This window comes from Fusarium pseudograminearum, chromosome 3 (genome assembly GCF_000303195.2).
Source record: "Fusarium pseudograminearum CS3096 chromosome 3, whole genome shotgun sequence".
Classification (NCBI taxonomy): Eukaryota; Fungi; Ascomycota; class Sordariomycetes; order Hypocreales; family Nectriaceae; genus Fusarium; species Fusarium pseudograminearum.
In genome coordinates this window covers 5,284,050-5,298,644 of record NC_031953.1, presented here as the reverse complement: position 1 = coordinate 5,298,644, position 14,595 = coordinate 5,284,050, and the positions used below count along the sequence as shown (strand labels likewise).

At 48.9% G+C, this 14,595-nt stretch overlaps 4 protein-coding genes across 4 annotated transcripts, besides 1 other annotated feature; 2 read left to right on the top strand and 2 right to left on the bottom strand.

Moving 5' to 3' along the window:
* Window positions 1-1,280: 1,280 nt before the first annotated feature.
* Window positions 1,281-3,189, top strand: FPSE_05840 (uncharacterized protein; the record flags this gene model as incomplete). Its single annotated transcript, XM_009258958.1, has 4 exons — window positions 1,281-1,541; window positions 1,602-1,867; window positions 1,922-2,888; window positions 3,166-3,189. The coding sequence occupies 4 exons, from the start codon at window positions 1,281-1,283 to the stop codon at window positions 3,187-3,189; spliced, it is 1,518 nt and encodes a 505-aa protein (XP_009257233.1).
* A 919-nt stretch (window positions 3,190-4,108) lies between these two features.
* On the bottom strand, window positions 4,109-10,015 carry FPSE_05839 (uncharacterized protein; the record flags this gene model as incomplete). Its single annotated transcript, XM_009258957.1, has 1 exon — window positions 4,109-10,015. The coding sequence occupies one exon, from the start codon at window positions 10,013-10,015 to the stop codon at window positions 4,109-4,111; it is 5,907 nt and encodes a 1,968-aa protein (XP_009257232.1).
* A 397-nt stretch (window positions 10,016-10,412) lies between these two features.
* Window positions 10,413-10,444: a microsatellite.
* A 156-nt stretch (window positions 10,445-10,600) lies between these two features.
* FPSE_05838 (uncharacterized protein) lies at window positions 10,601-11,471 on the top strand (the record flags this gene model as incomplete). Its single annotated transcript, XM_009258956.1, has 5 exons — window positions 10,601-10,621; window positions 10,698-10,780; window positions 10,858-10,940; window positions 10,997-11,362; window positions 11,431-11,471. 5 exons carry the CDS (start codon window positions 10,601-10,603, stop codon window positions 11,469-11,471), a joined length of 594 nt encoding a protein of 197 aa, XP_009257231.1.
* Window positions 11,472-12,164: 693 nt separating this feature from the next.
* On the bottom strand, window positions 12,165-14,195 carry FPSE_05837 (uncharacterized protein; the record flags this gene model as incomplete). The annotated part of the gene is made up of 1 exon (XM_009258955.1): window positions 12,165-14,195. One exon carries the CDS (start codon window positions 14,193-14,195, stop codon window positions 12,165-12,167), a length of 2,031 nt encoding a protein of 676 aa, XP_009257230.1.
* Between the last annotated feature and the right edge of the window lie 400 nt (window positions 14,196-14,595).

Sequence of the window (14,595 nt, the reverse complement as noted above, 5' to 3'; positions counted from 1 at the left end):
TTTGTTATCCTTGCAACCTGTAGCATCAATTCAATATAAGCATATATATGCTTCCTATGTACAGATAAGCTTCAATTTGTATGTATAGAAGCGAGAGGTAAATATGTAAGTCACTGGAAACTTTACAAGGGTCTGATTTGAGTCGATCTCTCAATGCAACCCCACGCATCGTAGTCTCTAACACATCGGGTTTGAAGATGAGCGCCAAGATTGTTACCCTATAGTATGATTGTAGATCATGGTTGAATAACACATGGATATAATGACGCATGCTTCGATTGTTCTATCGTGTCGGAAACATAAATGCGTTACGTATAAACAAACATTTCAAAGTTATCACGTATTGTTTACTTTACAATCATTAAATGGATGGTACAAGTATTGATTAAGTGAAGATTTCCTGTGTAAAAGCTGCTGGCAACTAAGGACAACCAACAGTGTACTGCACAACATGTATTCAAAGCATAAGCATAAAGATGTTTGAGAGTAATGCAGGTCATGTGTTTTGCGCATTACGGCCCGAAAACACCGAGCCTTGTACTGTCGGAAAGACGCACCGCATAATCGAAACCACCCCAGCTGGGGTTGCTTCGGACAAGCCTCATGGAGTGTGGTATCCACGTCCGGAAGGCGTCTCGGGAAATATGGGTCATTCGCGGAGTCCGTCCCGGAGGATAGAAAACATGCTACGGTAGTATGCGTTGGAAGAAGGAGATGTGGACTGCTGAGAAGTGATTTTGTATTGCGCGAGATTTATGCCCTACTTTGTATGACTCTCGATACAGGGCAACCTCTTTATTTTTATTTTTTAAAGTTGTACGAACCACCAAATGCTACGGTAGTAGAGGATCAACTCGACGTCTGAGTTATCCAAGTATGGTTCGTATCCTGACCGGATACATGCTTAAGGTGCTTGTTATCTTAATGTCATACCGGCCTAGGTAGGTAGATATGTATCCTTACCATAATTGATAAGTTTCTTTATAACCCTTACTACTAAATTTAGACAGTCCATTATGCTTTGGACTTCTAGCCCCTGAACCTGCTACCCCAAACTTCTGGACTTTAGCAGAACGATATGGTAGGTGAGGGCATTCGGAGCTGTGGGCCCTCAAACAAAGTCAAAGTATCTGAGCAAAGTCTATTACCGTGAGTCACAAACTCTCTAGTAGCATTGTATATAACCGAGGTCTCCCTGCACTTGACTCTTAGCAACATCGCTTCTTCTCCAATGCACACACATACGTCTACTCATCTTTACAAGTCACACTTACCTCGCAATGGACGACGTCCCACGCTTACTATCGCTCCCCTTCGAGCTGAGGGACATGATATGGACATACTGCGCTACTACTGCGGAGTCAAAGGGGTTGCTGATATGCTGTCACCAGACAAGGGACGAGTTCACCGGCCACTGCATACTAACTGAAGACGTTGAAAGGCTACAAACACTCCGGATCTGGCTGGACTCTACATATGATGATGGAATCTGGCTCAAGTTCGATTACACCTGGACCAAGGATGGGCATTACCACCATGCTGTTAGTCAAGTTGGCGACATGAGCGATCCCATCATCCGGACATTTCTCAAGATCCGATAGGTCAACAAGATCATCCTGGACCTTCAAGCCCCGAGGCGAGGATACTTTGTGGGCGCACTTTTTATGATGCTCGCCAAGGTAAACGATGTCTATTGTTTCATTTCAAACATGATGCGAGATATCATTATGGAACAACCAGATCCGGATTTGGGACACGTCGAAATCAACTTCATGACGGAATCAAGGCAGCCTGGCCAAACAGCCAACGAGGCAAAGAACTTCTGGGAGTGTCGTTCGCCAAAGGTCCTTCAAGAATCGATTAGGAAGTATTGGAGCCAAGCTGGACAGATGCCCTGTTTCTACGAATAATTCCTCATCAGTCACCCGTGGGAGTTCCCACGCCCGCCCGTCATCAACTATATGGTGTGGCCACGGAAGCATGTTCATAGGCATGAACCTTTCACTACGGAAACGGTTCAGAATCTTCGTAAATTTTGCTACAAGATGCAATCCAAGACAGTACCCAAGGAGATTATATGGAAACAGGCGGCCCATCGCTTCCCTCTTGATCGCTGTAACCTCCAACAGCAAATTGCAGTGTGGTCGACCGATTCCATGACAAGAGCTCGCTGGAACGGAAAGCGCAATAAGTTTGACAAAATTCCTCTTACGATTGAACAACATTGGAAGCATATCTACTACGACAGGGAGAACCTCATGTGCCGATTCCAATTCTGGTTGGACAATCTCCCTAGACCTACCGGTGGGCCCATGGATATGTTGCGACTCCATCGATTCAGGACCATGGATAAGTGTGGTGCTGGAATCTTCAATCGACAGAACCAGAGTTATCCCAAGTCAGGAGGTCCTTATGGAGCATCTACCGAGATCAATAGGCGTCTTGCTACGCTGTTCGACCCTTTCGCAGCTGCTCATATCATCGAAATGCGCGACAGTTGCCCACATTTTCGTGCAGTGAAGTGGGCGACCGCTTCTCTATCTGAACATACCAAAGGCATGTCCAACCAGGCATGGCTCAAGTTCTACCCTGAGGGTATTCGATATTACTGGGATAGACGAAACCTCATCGAATGGAGACTCCATTGGACAACACGAAACTACAGCTTGCTGGAGAAGTTTGAAAACAGTCTTCATGGCTGTAACAATGTGCTCTTACACCAATGGTGGGAGTGTGTGGCTTCCTACCAAGACTCATGGGCCGTCCTCAACGACCTTGCGCTTCCCGTTGAACGTGAAGCCCTGCAGTGGGCCATAAAGTCCTTCCCAAGCCATCCCGCAGATATCGAGCGCCCGGTTCTGGTTCGACGGGATCGGGATGAGTATATTGTGCGCGTGGTCAGGAAGGGTTGCGGGTATACGGTTTACAATTATTGTATTATGGCTTGGCGGTGTTTGGCTTGGGCCAACTATACAGGAGCAAGTCCATTCTTTCACAATGATAGGGGCTTCCGATTAGGATTAGGATCTAGATATTGGCACCGGCCCATGTACAGCCCCCATGGACATCCAATGTATCTTCCGGACCCTTAGAAAGTTCAGAACAATAACTACAGCTTTGCGTATCTTGATTAAGCTCCTAATGACGTTCTCTTAATGCTACTAGGTAGGTATTCCTGTTACCGGTTGATCGAACCAGCACTTGCATTGGATATCACCGACCTAGGTAGAAACTAAGGAAGATATAGAAGCTCTTAGTACTACGTAGCAGAAAAGATGGCCTCCTAAGTCTTAGTGTATAGAGATAAACAGCCTAAAGAGTGTAGTCTAAGCAGCATAAGCTGACATACTAATTTCGTCTCTTATGCTTTCAGCGGTTATAAGAGGTGTAGATGGCGCTCGATAGGAACAAAGCTTTGGATGCTGACTTTGACCCTTTGCGATAAGCTGCTCTCCCCATCGACCGATATTTGGCCGCATAACGCTCTTGAAGTGATCACTGCGTTGCTAAAGGACTCCTCATGGTGTTGCTTGAAAACTCCTATATCATGATGGGTGCCAACATAGAGACGCACAACTCGTACAGATAGTAGGTAATTGATTTGATTTGTATGCTTGACAATGTCTATCTAGAAGCCTTAGTACTAAACTTGGATAAGCTAGACGTGATCGTACGCCATTGTCAAAACAGGAACCAGCTCATCTAAATCCTACAGTCCGTCAAAGATGCCATTGAACGCCTACTAGAAGTTATGAAGACGCCTCACCTGCATCGTTCTGCTAAGTCTAGAAATTTAGGACAGTGTGTTTAAGGTGTGGAAGTCTAAATTAGGATACAAACTGTGTTTGGGTTGTCTAAACTGAATGCCAAGGCCATAAAGAAATATATTAATAGATGCTGTAGGTATAACGTCAAGAGGATATGCGCTTTAGGCATAATTCAACAACATACTCAGCTACAGTATCACGCAGTTATCTTTAATCAAGGCTCCCAAAACACAAATGACATAACCGGGTTCAGCGAATACTCATTGAACTCAAAAAATAGTGTATATAATCTCCTGTACTAGAAACTATTGTTGTATCTACTTGAAAGTATGACCTTTGTCTCAGTTTGACCCAGAGGCCGCCGTCTTCTTTGATAGCACAGCATCATCCACACTTGGCGGTGCAGGAATGTCCACACCCTCGACTCGGTACTCCAATCCTGGATAGGCATCACTAATAACAAGAACATCCAGCTTGCGGGCTTGTCCAGCCTCGGCTGGGGGAAGCTTGATGCTTGTCTTAGCTGTAGGCTTGCTGCCAGTTTCGAGCTTGCGGTTGCCGCTTGTCCAGCCCACACGCTTCACTGCGATGACCTCGTCACGCGATAGATCTGCTACAACAACGAACCAAGACTCTGTTTGAGGCTTGGGGAACTTTGGTGCATAGATGCGAGCCTCGCGCTCCACGAGTTGGTTCAGACGCTTCAGGCTGATTGTGATTGAGAGAGCTGTGGCTTCGGCGATAGAGACCTCCACATTAGGGAGAATAGACACCACACGAGTAAAGTGATTGTGCTGGCTGGCAGGCACACCGAGCTTCTTTGCAAGCTGCACCGCCTGAGGTTTTGTCAAAGCGCTAATCTTGGAAAGTGGTGTGTCGTTCTTGACGTCAGGTTCGATGTTAGGAAGAATTGAGACTGGCGCGTCAGTAGGCCAACGGGCCGACTTGACGGACTGGAGAACCGCCATCATCTGCAAGCAACTCGAAAGGTAGCCTAGCTCTGTAAGAACATCGATGGAAGCCTGAACAATACGAATGGCCTGGTCGAGCACACTGGTCTGATCACCGACGTAATCAGTGATAGGAAGCTCAATCTGGGACATGTGCGCCTGGAGAAGTAGAAACGCTTTCACATGGGGATCCCACATGGGAAGTCCAAACGCGTGGCCAGGGAATGGCAGATTATCAGAAAGGGTGTTGTTGATGAGATCCTCGTTGTGTCGCACAGGAAGTTCATCGTATTCAGTGGCGCGAGACATCCAAGACAGGACGTCGAGGAAAGAGGCTTGAGCCTTTGCATGCTTCACAAGGTGGCGGATTGTCTTGTGCGATAGATAGTAGTAACTCATGATCTTTCCCAAAGGCGTAGGATCAACATCGCCGTTGGGGAAGACCTCAACACACTTGGAGTCGGCGAGCTCGTTCAGTGACTTGTTGACCATCTCGATCATGTAGTCGTTTGCGAGCTGCTGGGCAGCGATACTGTTGTGCTCTTCAGCTGAAATCTCTAGACCGTAGTAGGAGGGATTCTTGTGCAGCCTGCGGAAGAAGAATGTCCAAGTGAGATAGTCGAGCGCATCCTGTTTGGTAATAATGGTCTCAGACGAGACTTCAGCGCACAGATGATTATCCAAAACAGTGTGCAGAGAGGACTCGACCGGGAAGCCTGTGTGAAGGAAGTGCTTGTAAAAGTCCTTTTTGGAGTCCTTTGTGAATATACGAGCAACTCCAGAATTGTCGAACTGAGGTCGACCAGCTCGTCCCAACATTTGCAAAACGTCGGTCAAATCCATGTCCTTATATCCTTCGATCTTGGCGTCAAAGAATTGAGTGCCCTTGACAACTACCAAGTGCGCAGGCAAGTTGACACCCCAGGCAAGAGTACTGGTGGCGACTAGGATCTGGATCTTGTTGTTCAAAAATAGCTCTTCAGCAAGCTGGCGATCTGACTCGACCAGACCAGCATGATGAAGACCAATACCAAAGTTGATAGCTTCCTTCAGCGCGTCGTCTTTGACTCGAGCAAGATTGAGCTGCAAATCATCCTCATCCATGTGAAGGAAGCGTCGAGGGTTATCTTCCATACCACAAAAGTTGATGAGATCCTTGGCGGTCAAACGGGTCTGTCGTCGTGAAGGGACGAATACGATAACAGGTTTATCAGGACTGTGATTCTTAACAGCTAGGAAGGTAGGGCGGTTCATCGACTGCATCAGAGGACAGAAACCTCTGACTTCGGGGAACCCGTCGATATACAGCTCGAGAGGAACAGGGCGAACGGAATGCTTGAAGTTGAAGAGGCCCTCCTTAACACCTAACCAGTTTCCAAGATCCGTCGCGTTGGCGCAAGCTGTTGACATGCCCAGGAGGCGAACAGCGTTCTTTGTCGAAGAAGCAATGTAGTTCATGCGAGACACAATGATTTCGAGAATAGGACCACGGTCACCAGCCAAAAGATGGATCTCGTCGATGATGACCAGACTGACCTGTCGAACGTACCCTCTTGTCTGCCAAGAACGAGAAATGCCATCCCATTTCTCAGGGGTTGTGATAATGATGTCAGCATCCTGGATAGTTCTAGTATCAGGTGTGTTGTCACCAGTCAACTCTACCAACTTGAGACCCAAGGGTCGTGCCAGCCGCACGCCCCAGTCCTTGACACGCTCGCGGACGAGCGCTTTCATGGGGGCAATATAAACAACCTTTGACTTGGGTCTCTCGCGGAACGCCCACCACATAGCAAGCTCGGCAGCCACTGTCTTGCCACTACCAGTGGGTGATCCAAGGAGCACATTGGCGGGCGTATGGTAAAGCGTGTGGAAGATTTGAGTTTGCATAGGGTTGAAGAAATCGAAGCGCTTAGCATACAGTTCTTCCAACGCTGGGTTCTTGAGCGCAGATATAGGCAATGGTTGCAAGTTCAGGAGTTCAGTATAGACACTCTCTGTGTCCGGGCGGATAAGATGTTGGAAAGAGACAGGTGTGACAGTTTCTGCGCCTAGCCACCTGTCCGATACTGCTCGGACATAGATCTGGCTAGGAAGGGGGTCTGAAAGGGGAATCGTGAAGTTAAGCTCGTGGTCATCATGAAGCTTTCTCCTGTTGAGGATGAAATATTCGTGGTGATAGATCTCCGAAGTTTCAGAGTTCTCAACCCAGATGTAGAATGACTCCGAGGTTCCATGAATCTGATCATGCCATCGAAAGTCGGGAATGACATAGAGCTTAATGCGCAGGACATCTCGGTTGAGGGGTGCAATTTCAGCCTCAACGTGAACTGTAGGGAAGTTGTTAAGAATCTTTGCGATGTTCTTGCCAGCACTCTGGTTATGGATCAGGCCTCCGATCTCGGCAGCCTCCATGTCCTTCATTGTCTCGATGGTCAGGTGTTCCTTGGTATCGAGTTGGTTGAGAACAGATTTGGCAAGGTCGAACTGATGAAGAGGATGTTGGTAGGGCCAGATGCGCTTTTCAATCGATTTTGCCAGGGTCAGAAGCACAAGGCATTGGTGACCCCATCTACGGTTGAGGGCAAGCATAAAGAGTGCTCGACAGATACGTCCGGATTGCTGAGCGACGTAGTTCATGTCGTTGGAAAGAGCAAAATCTTCAGGCTGAGCCTTGGAGATATAAGACTGGAGGAGGATATTTGTCTTTGCTTGAGGAGTATCGATACCTCCATCGACATCACAAGGAATAACTTCTCGTCGCAGATGAGTCAACTCCTTCTCTTCGCTGTCTCTGGATTGAATGTTGTCAAACTCTCCACTCATGCTGATCATCTTCAGGATGTCTGCTTCGGTAGCCTGGGGCTGCATCATAGCATTGAACACCTGAACGCTTGTGTGAAGGATGTAGTATTGGCTGGCGATTCGCCCAATATCCTTACTGCGAAGTTCTTCTGTCCTCTCATTGTAGATGATCATCTGGCATTGCTGCAGAGTTTTGGCGGCTTGGATGGCGAGCTGGCGGCGTCTTTGAACCAGGTTTGGGTCGTCTCGGATTTCTGACCATTCAATACCGTAGGACATCGGGCTTCTCTGCATACGCACAAAGAGATAGGAGTATCCAATCCACTGGACAGCATCGGGAATGGAAGTCACAGTGCCCAGTGCAATCTCGGCGTTCAGGTTGTCGACTAGCTTTGTAGAGAATTTGGATTCAATGGGCTGCTGTTCAGTCACAGCGGTCAGGTAATGGGTGAGTTTGTCATGGGTCGTGCAAATCATGCCAATACCAGTATCCTCGAACTGAGGACGACCGGCACGACCGAAGATTTGAAGCACGTCCAGGATACCCAAGTCGACAAACTTACCATCTTGGGCGCTGTAAACTTGAGTTCCCTTGATAACAACTGCGGCAGCGGGCAAGTTGACACCCCAGGCAAGGGTGGCGGTACAGCAGAGGACCTTCAAGACACCTTCTCCGAAAAGTCTTTCCATCAAGTTCCTGTCAGATCTTGCCATACCGGCGTGATGAACACCAATTCCCTTGGATAGTAACTCTCGAATCTCCTTGGACTTAGATTGCTTGATATCGCGAGACGCTTGTTCAAATCCAGGATGATAAGTGGGATCAAGTAGGTCTGCACACATAGCGTCAATTGCTTTCTGATGCAGCATGCGTGCCGTGAGCTGCGTATCTCTTCGTGAGTGGACAAACACCATGACTTGATGGTCACGCTCAAGCATTTCCTTGACCTTGTCAAATGCTACTTGGTCTAAGTTATCTCTGGATTGCTTTGTGCCTGCCTTCCCTTTGACTCCAATGAAGTGTTGCTCAAGAGGAACAGGACGGAAGGACGCGTCAAAATAGAACAGACCAGCATATTTGTTGACTTTGAGGAAATCGGCAACATCGACATAGTTGGGCAAGGTAGCACTGAGACCAACAATTCGAATGAGAGATTGTGTGCTCTCTACCTGTCGTTCCGTTCGAGCCACAAGTGATTCCAAGACAGCACCTCTCTCGTCGTGGAGCATATGGACTTCATCGATGATGAGAAGTCGGACCTTCTGAACGAGTTCTGTATCTCCAGTACCCTTTCGCGTAACAACATCCCATTTCTCAGGGGTTGTGACAATGATTTGAGTCTGGATAATCTCGGACTTTGTAAGCTGCATATCTCCAGTGTACTCTCGACATTTGACACCAAGCCAAGCCAGGCGCTTGCCCAGTTTGTCTGTGACTTCAGCAGCGAGAGCCTTCATGGGAGCAACATAGACGATCTTGAAATCATCGGCGTTGACTGCGAATTCGGTCGCTGCTGGGTTTTCGAAGGGGTTGGGCTCGACATTCTGGGCAATGGTTTGGAGGATGGTAAGCATGGCAGCGTCTGTTTTACCAGCACCAGTGGGTGCGCAGATGAGCATATTTTCGCTGGTCTTGTGTGCAACAGGATAGACAAGACTCTGCATTCTGTTGAGTGTCTTGTAACCCTTGAATGTGTTCCGGCACAATCCGTTCAATTCCTTAATGGGAATGAGTCGTTGTCCGGGACCCAGGACGCCCTTCTTTCCGGCTGGAATAGAATACTCTTCATACTTGTCGAACGACAATCGTTCACTTCCAACTGGCAGTCCGTACTTCTTTCCAGAATAGCTCAGTGTATTGCCGGCGTTGTATGCTTTGTACACGTGGGGGTACTGGGGTTCCTTGGAATGAGCCGGTGCAAGCGTTGCGGACTTGTGAGCTTGGTCTTGACGACGTAGGTTTTCTTCTCGTTGAGCTTTGTTCAAGAGTCGAGGCTCACTGGAGCTCCCCTGGCCCTGTTCGTTGACAGCAGAAACGATCTCATCCCTGTGTCCAAGGATCTCGATAATGAAGTCAAGGTCGTCGAAGCCAACCAAGTCAGTCAACTGGATTTGAAGCTCATCATCAGATTGACCAGAGTTAAGGACACTCATGATCTGGCTCTCAAAAACATCAGCTGAGAGACCGTTCTTGGCTGCAATGGCTGAACACTTAGTCGCGAACCATTCAGCACCATAATCCGCGGCACCAGGTGCATCGAAAGTTTCTCCATCGGCGAAATCGCTGCTTAAAGCTTCCTGGTCGTCATCTGAGATGAAATCCCAAACATCTTGGCCGCTGTTTCCGCTTGAATAGCCGCCAAATTCATCCTCATCAAGGCCATCATCAGCTGCTCCGTTCTCTTGGGGGATTTTTAGGTTGGCGATAGCCTCTTGCATGGCTGCAAACTGCTCCCGCCACTGCGCCTCTGCAGCACTGAGTTGTTCGGATGCCATAATGTAATCGATGTTTAATCCTCGTGATGGTTCTTATTGTTGTAGCCTGATGGCGGAATGGCGAGACCACGGTCTGTGGTATGCTGTGATGTAAAAGGTCGTTATTCTACTGCCTATATCAATTGTGGCAGTTGACGTCCTTTTGATCTCAACCTTGACTGGAGTTGCTCGTCAAGGATTGGTTCATGATGGTGGATGTGTCGTTCTTTCAAAGAGTCATACCGTGCATCAGCAAGTGGACAAAATGTTACTCCACTAAACAAGCCCCCGCCTAGCCGCCAGTGAGTCCTCCATCACCAGTGCTTGTTTACAGGAGGGGCACTAGACTTCCCTTGGAACTGTCGGCGACGTGGGGAACATGTGACGCCCCTAAAGTCTCGACTTGTCCTGGGTTACTTTTACTTTACTTTACTTTACTTTACTTTACTTACGGTGACGAAGGTTTGCAGCAATTCAATCAACCCCAGACATAGAGTTTCTCTTCTCCGACCTTTCTCATACTTAACTCTTTCGCTCCTACTTTCGCCTATTGCGCCCTTCAACTCGCCTACAACCCCGTCCCCCTACAAACTCGATCCAGCAATCATGAAGCTGCATTACATCGGCGTACGCTGTCCCCGTGCCCCTCACCGACCGACCGCAACACTCCGTCCAGTTGGGCTAACTGAGCTGCTGCGACCAGGTCCTCCGCAACGAGAGCCAGCCGGCTCATGAGATTGTCGCTGAGAAGGAGCTCAGCAGCTACTCGCGATTCACCCGCAACAAGTCAGTTTCTTCCTTACTTCCGCGCTCTCTTTTCCGTATCGGCCGGTCCAAGAGGACTAACCCGTAAACTTGAACAGCTATGGCGAATTCATGACCCTATTCGCAAAGACCGTCGCCGAACGCACCCGTCCCGGACAGCGACAGGATGTCGAGGAGCAAGGTATACACGATCCGAACCTTCCCCAGCGTCGCAAGGCTCACATGCGCATTCTATAGACTACACTTTCCACGCCTACGGCCGCACTGAGGGTGTCTGCGGCATCATCATCTCCGACCACCAGTACCCTGCCCTCGTGGCTCACCAGCTTCTCAGCAAGGTTGTCGACGAGTTTCTCTCCAAGAACCCCCGCTCCAGCTGGGCAACCGGAACACCCACCCTCGCCATGCCCGAGCTGAAGGAGTACCTCACCAAGTACCAGGATCCCCAGCAGGCCGACAGCATCCTCAAGATCCAGAAGGAGCTCGACGAGACCAAGATTGTTCTCCACAAGACCATCGAGAGTGTGCTGCAGCGTGGAGAGAAGATCGACGATCTGGTGGCTAAGAGTGACGGTCTAAGCGCCCAAAGCAAGATGTTTTACCGTACGTCACTACTTATTGACTATATTTCGCCCCTTGTCTGACCGCAACTTACTAACCTGTTCCCGCAGAGCAAGCCAAGAAGCAGAATTCATGCTGTATTTTGATGTAATGGACCATTTCGTTTTTCCTGGCGTTGGACCTGGCTTCTTTTCAGCACATAGGGGATGTCGGCATTGAGATTGGTTATTCGTGCGGCGCAGATACTTCCAATCGTTTATTTCTCCCACCATTCGTTCGCAGAGCCATGTTTTTTACAGCAACTTAGACTTGTCGAAAGGGAAGGAAGCAAAGGAATCTTATCACGCGCACTGCAGCTGGTGTTTCAAGTTTGAGGAAGATGAATTGTCCTCTTTTGATATATACAGTCCAGAATGGGACAATAGTGAAATTACTCACTTGTCGCCAAAGCTAACCTAGATATAAAGAAAAAATACAAATCAAGAAGAAAGCGTCTTTCTGCTTTTGTCAAGAAAAACTCCAAAATGCTTTGAAGACCAATTTAGGTAGTGTGTCGTCTTCCCATTCAATGCTTCTCTAGCGCCTTGCTGTAACCCGTAATACGTAATATCCCAGCATAGCCATTTTGGAGTGCTGTTTATACAAATGAAATAGTGTATATGGAGGAAGAGGCTGTCTCAGGGGTAAAATGTAACAACCAGCCCAAACCAGTTGAGACTGCTGTGGCAATTGCTACCAGAGCAAAGCAAGATCCAAATGAGTATTGTATAAACTCGTGTTAAGGAAAGTAGAGAAAAGGGTGATATGAAATAGTGATAGTGAGTTCCAATGATGGAACAATGAATTAAGATTCCTCGAGAATAACCATCTCGCTCTTACGATGCGTCTGGTATGCATCGGGAGAGTGTGTCAATTCTCGCGGGTTTACCAGGACAGGGGTAGAAGACCTGGTCTCAGCGAGGCGTTCGCCCTCCTCAATAGGGATATAGCCAGGCCCAGATGTAGCAGGGCTGCCATTGCGCCTGTGCCTGACACTTGGGTTACTCTTTAGAGGATGCAACATCTTGCGCTGCTGTTGAGAAACGCTGATTTGGCGAGCAATAGAGATCTCAACAGCATTTCGCAGAGCTTCCTGGGCGTCAGTTTCGGAACTCTTCTTCTTGGGCGACGACAAAGATGAGGAGGGTGAGAATCGCCTTGAAGCCTCTGCGGTAGATGATGTAACCGAAGCTGGAGGTGAGGCCATTTGCCACGACGCCTGAGAAGGAGATGTGTTTCTCCCTTTGGCAGCATGAGCATCCTTTTCATCATCTGTGTGCTCTGGGGACACGGGCACCGCTCCAGAGCCAGGCGTGTAAGGGGAGTTCTGTTTGGAGAACGCTTCGGGTGAGATGACTGCCCTAGGGGGCGAAGGGTGTATTTTGGGGACAAGGCTGATCCTTTCTGTAGCCGCGCCACTGGGACGTCTGTTGAACTTGGAGACTAGCACCGGCTGGTAGTGTGCAGCCTGTGAAGCAAACTTGTCATGCTGCGTTTCTGTGCGTGAGAGTGTAACTACCTTGGCCTTGGCTTCATGGGTCAAGATCTCTGGCGTCTGTACAAAACTAGCTGAGTCGTACGGGGCAGGAGATGTGTTGGCACGGAAGCGAGGGGAAGGCAGTGGCTTCATCTGATCTCCAGTAGGAACGAAGTTCGGCGAGGGCTGCGGTGAGGTTGCCCTTCGTGGACGACGAATATCTCGGTTTTCGGTGATGGCATCCTTGACCATCTTGAGATTATCTAGATTCGCTTGTCGCCGTGCAAGCAGTGAGGAAGCTGATCCTTGCTGAGGCTGCAATACACTGTTGAACATGACGCTATAACGGTCCATCTTAACATCAGGGATTTGGACGTCAAGTAGTGACCGAGGGATCGCAGGCATCGGCGGGGGTGAGGAGGGCGGTACGACTACCCTTGGCGCCCTCTTTTTGCTCGAGTCGCCTCGAAAGGCCCTCAACGACATCTTGCGACCCATCCCTCCAGATCCAGGCTCTTTTGACTTTGCCTCCTTTGTTCCCTTGACTTCGGGAGTAATCTTCTCTTTTCCAAGTTTTGACGGCGAGAAAGTGGCCTGGCTCGGTGTTTGCGTAGGCAGTGGTGATTCTTCGATTACCTGTGCTGGCTGGGAAATAGCGGGCTCAGTGTTGGATCGGATGACGATGGGTTTGTGCTTTGGTGGCCTTCGTGAACTTGGTTCTCCAAAGGTTGATGATGGCAATCCGGAGGAAGTTAATGATGTGGTGGACGCGTTGTTATCTGTCAAAGACCGCTGAGGCTTCTCCGGCCTCGTCCCTCGCTTTGACTTTGATCGGAATATACCCCACTTGCGATGCTTATGATCGCTTTCCTCAGCAGGCTCTGACACGGGCTTGGGTTCGGGTTCTTGTATAGATTCTGGTGTATCAACAGCTGCATTCATAGCCCTGTTCTGCGGGTTCCAAGGTGCCGGCACTGAGTTTCCCATGTGTGATGGACTTCCTATAGCCATGCCGACGGCGATTACTCCAACCTCTCCAGTGTCTCCCTCAGAATCCGGGGTTGAGGTTCGCACTAGAGTCGTTGTTGATAGTGATGAAGTGCGCGGGCTAAGGTCTGGAGATGGAAGTCGGCCATGGATGGGAATATGAAACGCCGTTACGTTGCCCTTTCTTGAACTTTTTAGGACGAGAGCAAGGTCGTCTCTGGAAACTCGCTTGTTGTCAAAGGAATGATTAGAGAAGGACTTGCTCTCTGAACGATCGACGTTGAAGCTGCCTCTGCGCTGTAGTAACTGTCGTTGGGAACTGGAGGCCGCTGACACAGTGGCAGCTCTCGAGAGATTTGTAGCATTAGGCATGACTGAAGATATGTGGTCTCGCAATTATGCGAGGGGGGTCTCTCTATGCTGATGGGCCGACTGTTCAGGATAGATTGACATCAAGCTGAAGGAACGTGTAACAGATGAGAGCACGGCGGAGCGTGTGGGAGATGTTTGCTTGGCTTATAGAGCATGAAAGAGTCTTCGTTTTGACAGATGGTCCCCTGTATCGAACAGGGTCTGACACAGAATATGGTTCACCAAAGACCAAGCTATCAAGCAAGTTCTCAGGGACCAGGGTCCTCTTTTAAAAAGAAGCCCATTCGAGTGACGGATGGATGCTTTGAACGGGAGGCGACCCTCGTCTCACAGGGACCACCCCGCCTTTCATGAGGAGCCTATAGTATCGAGCGGTTGATGAGAATCGAGACGAATGGGG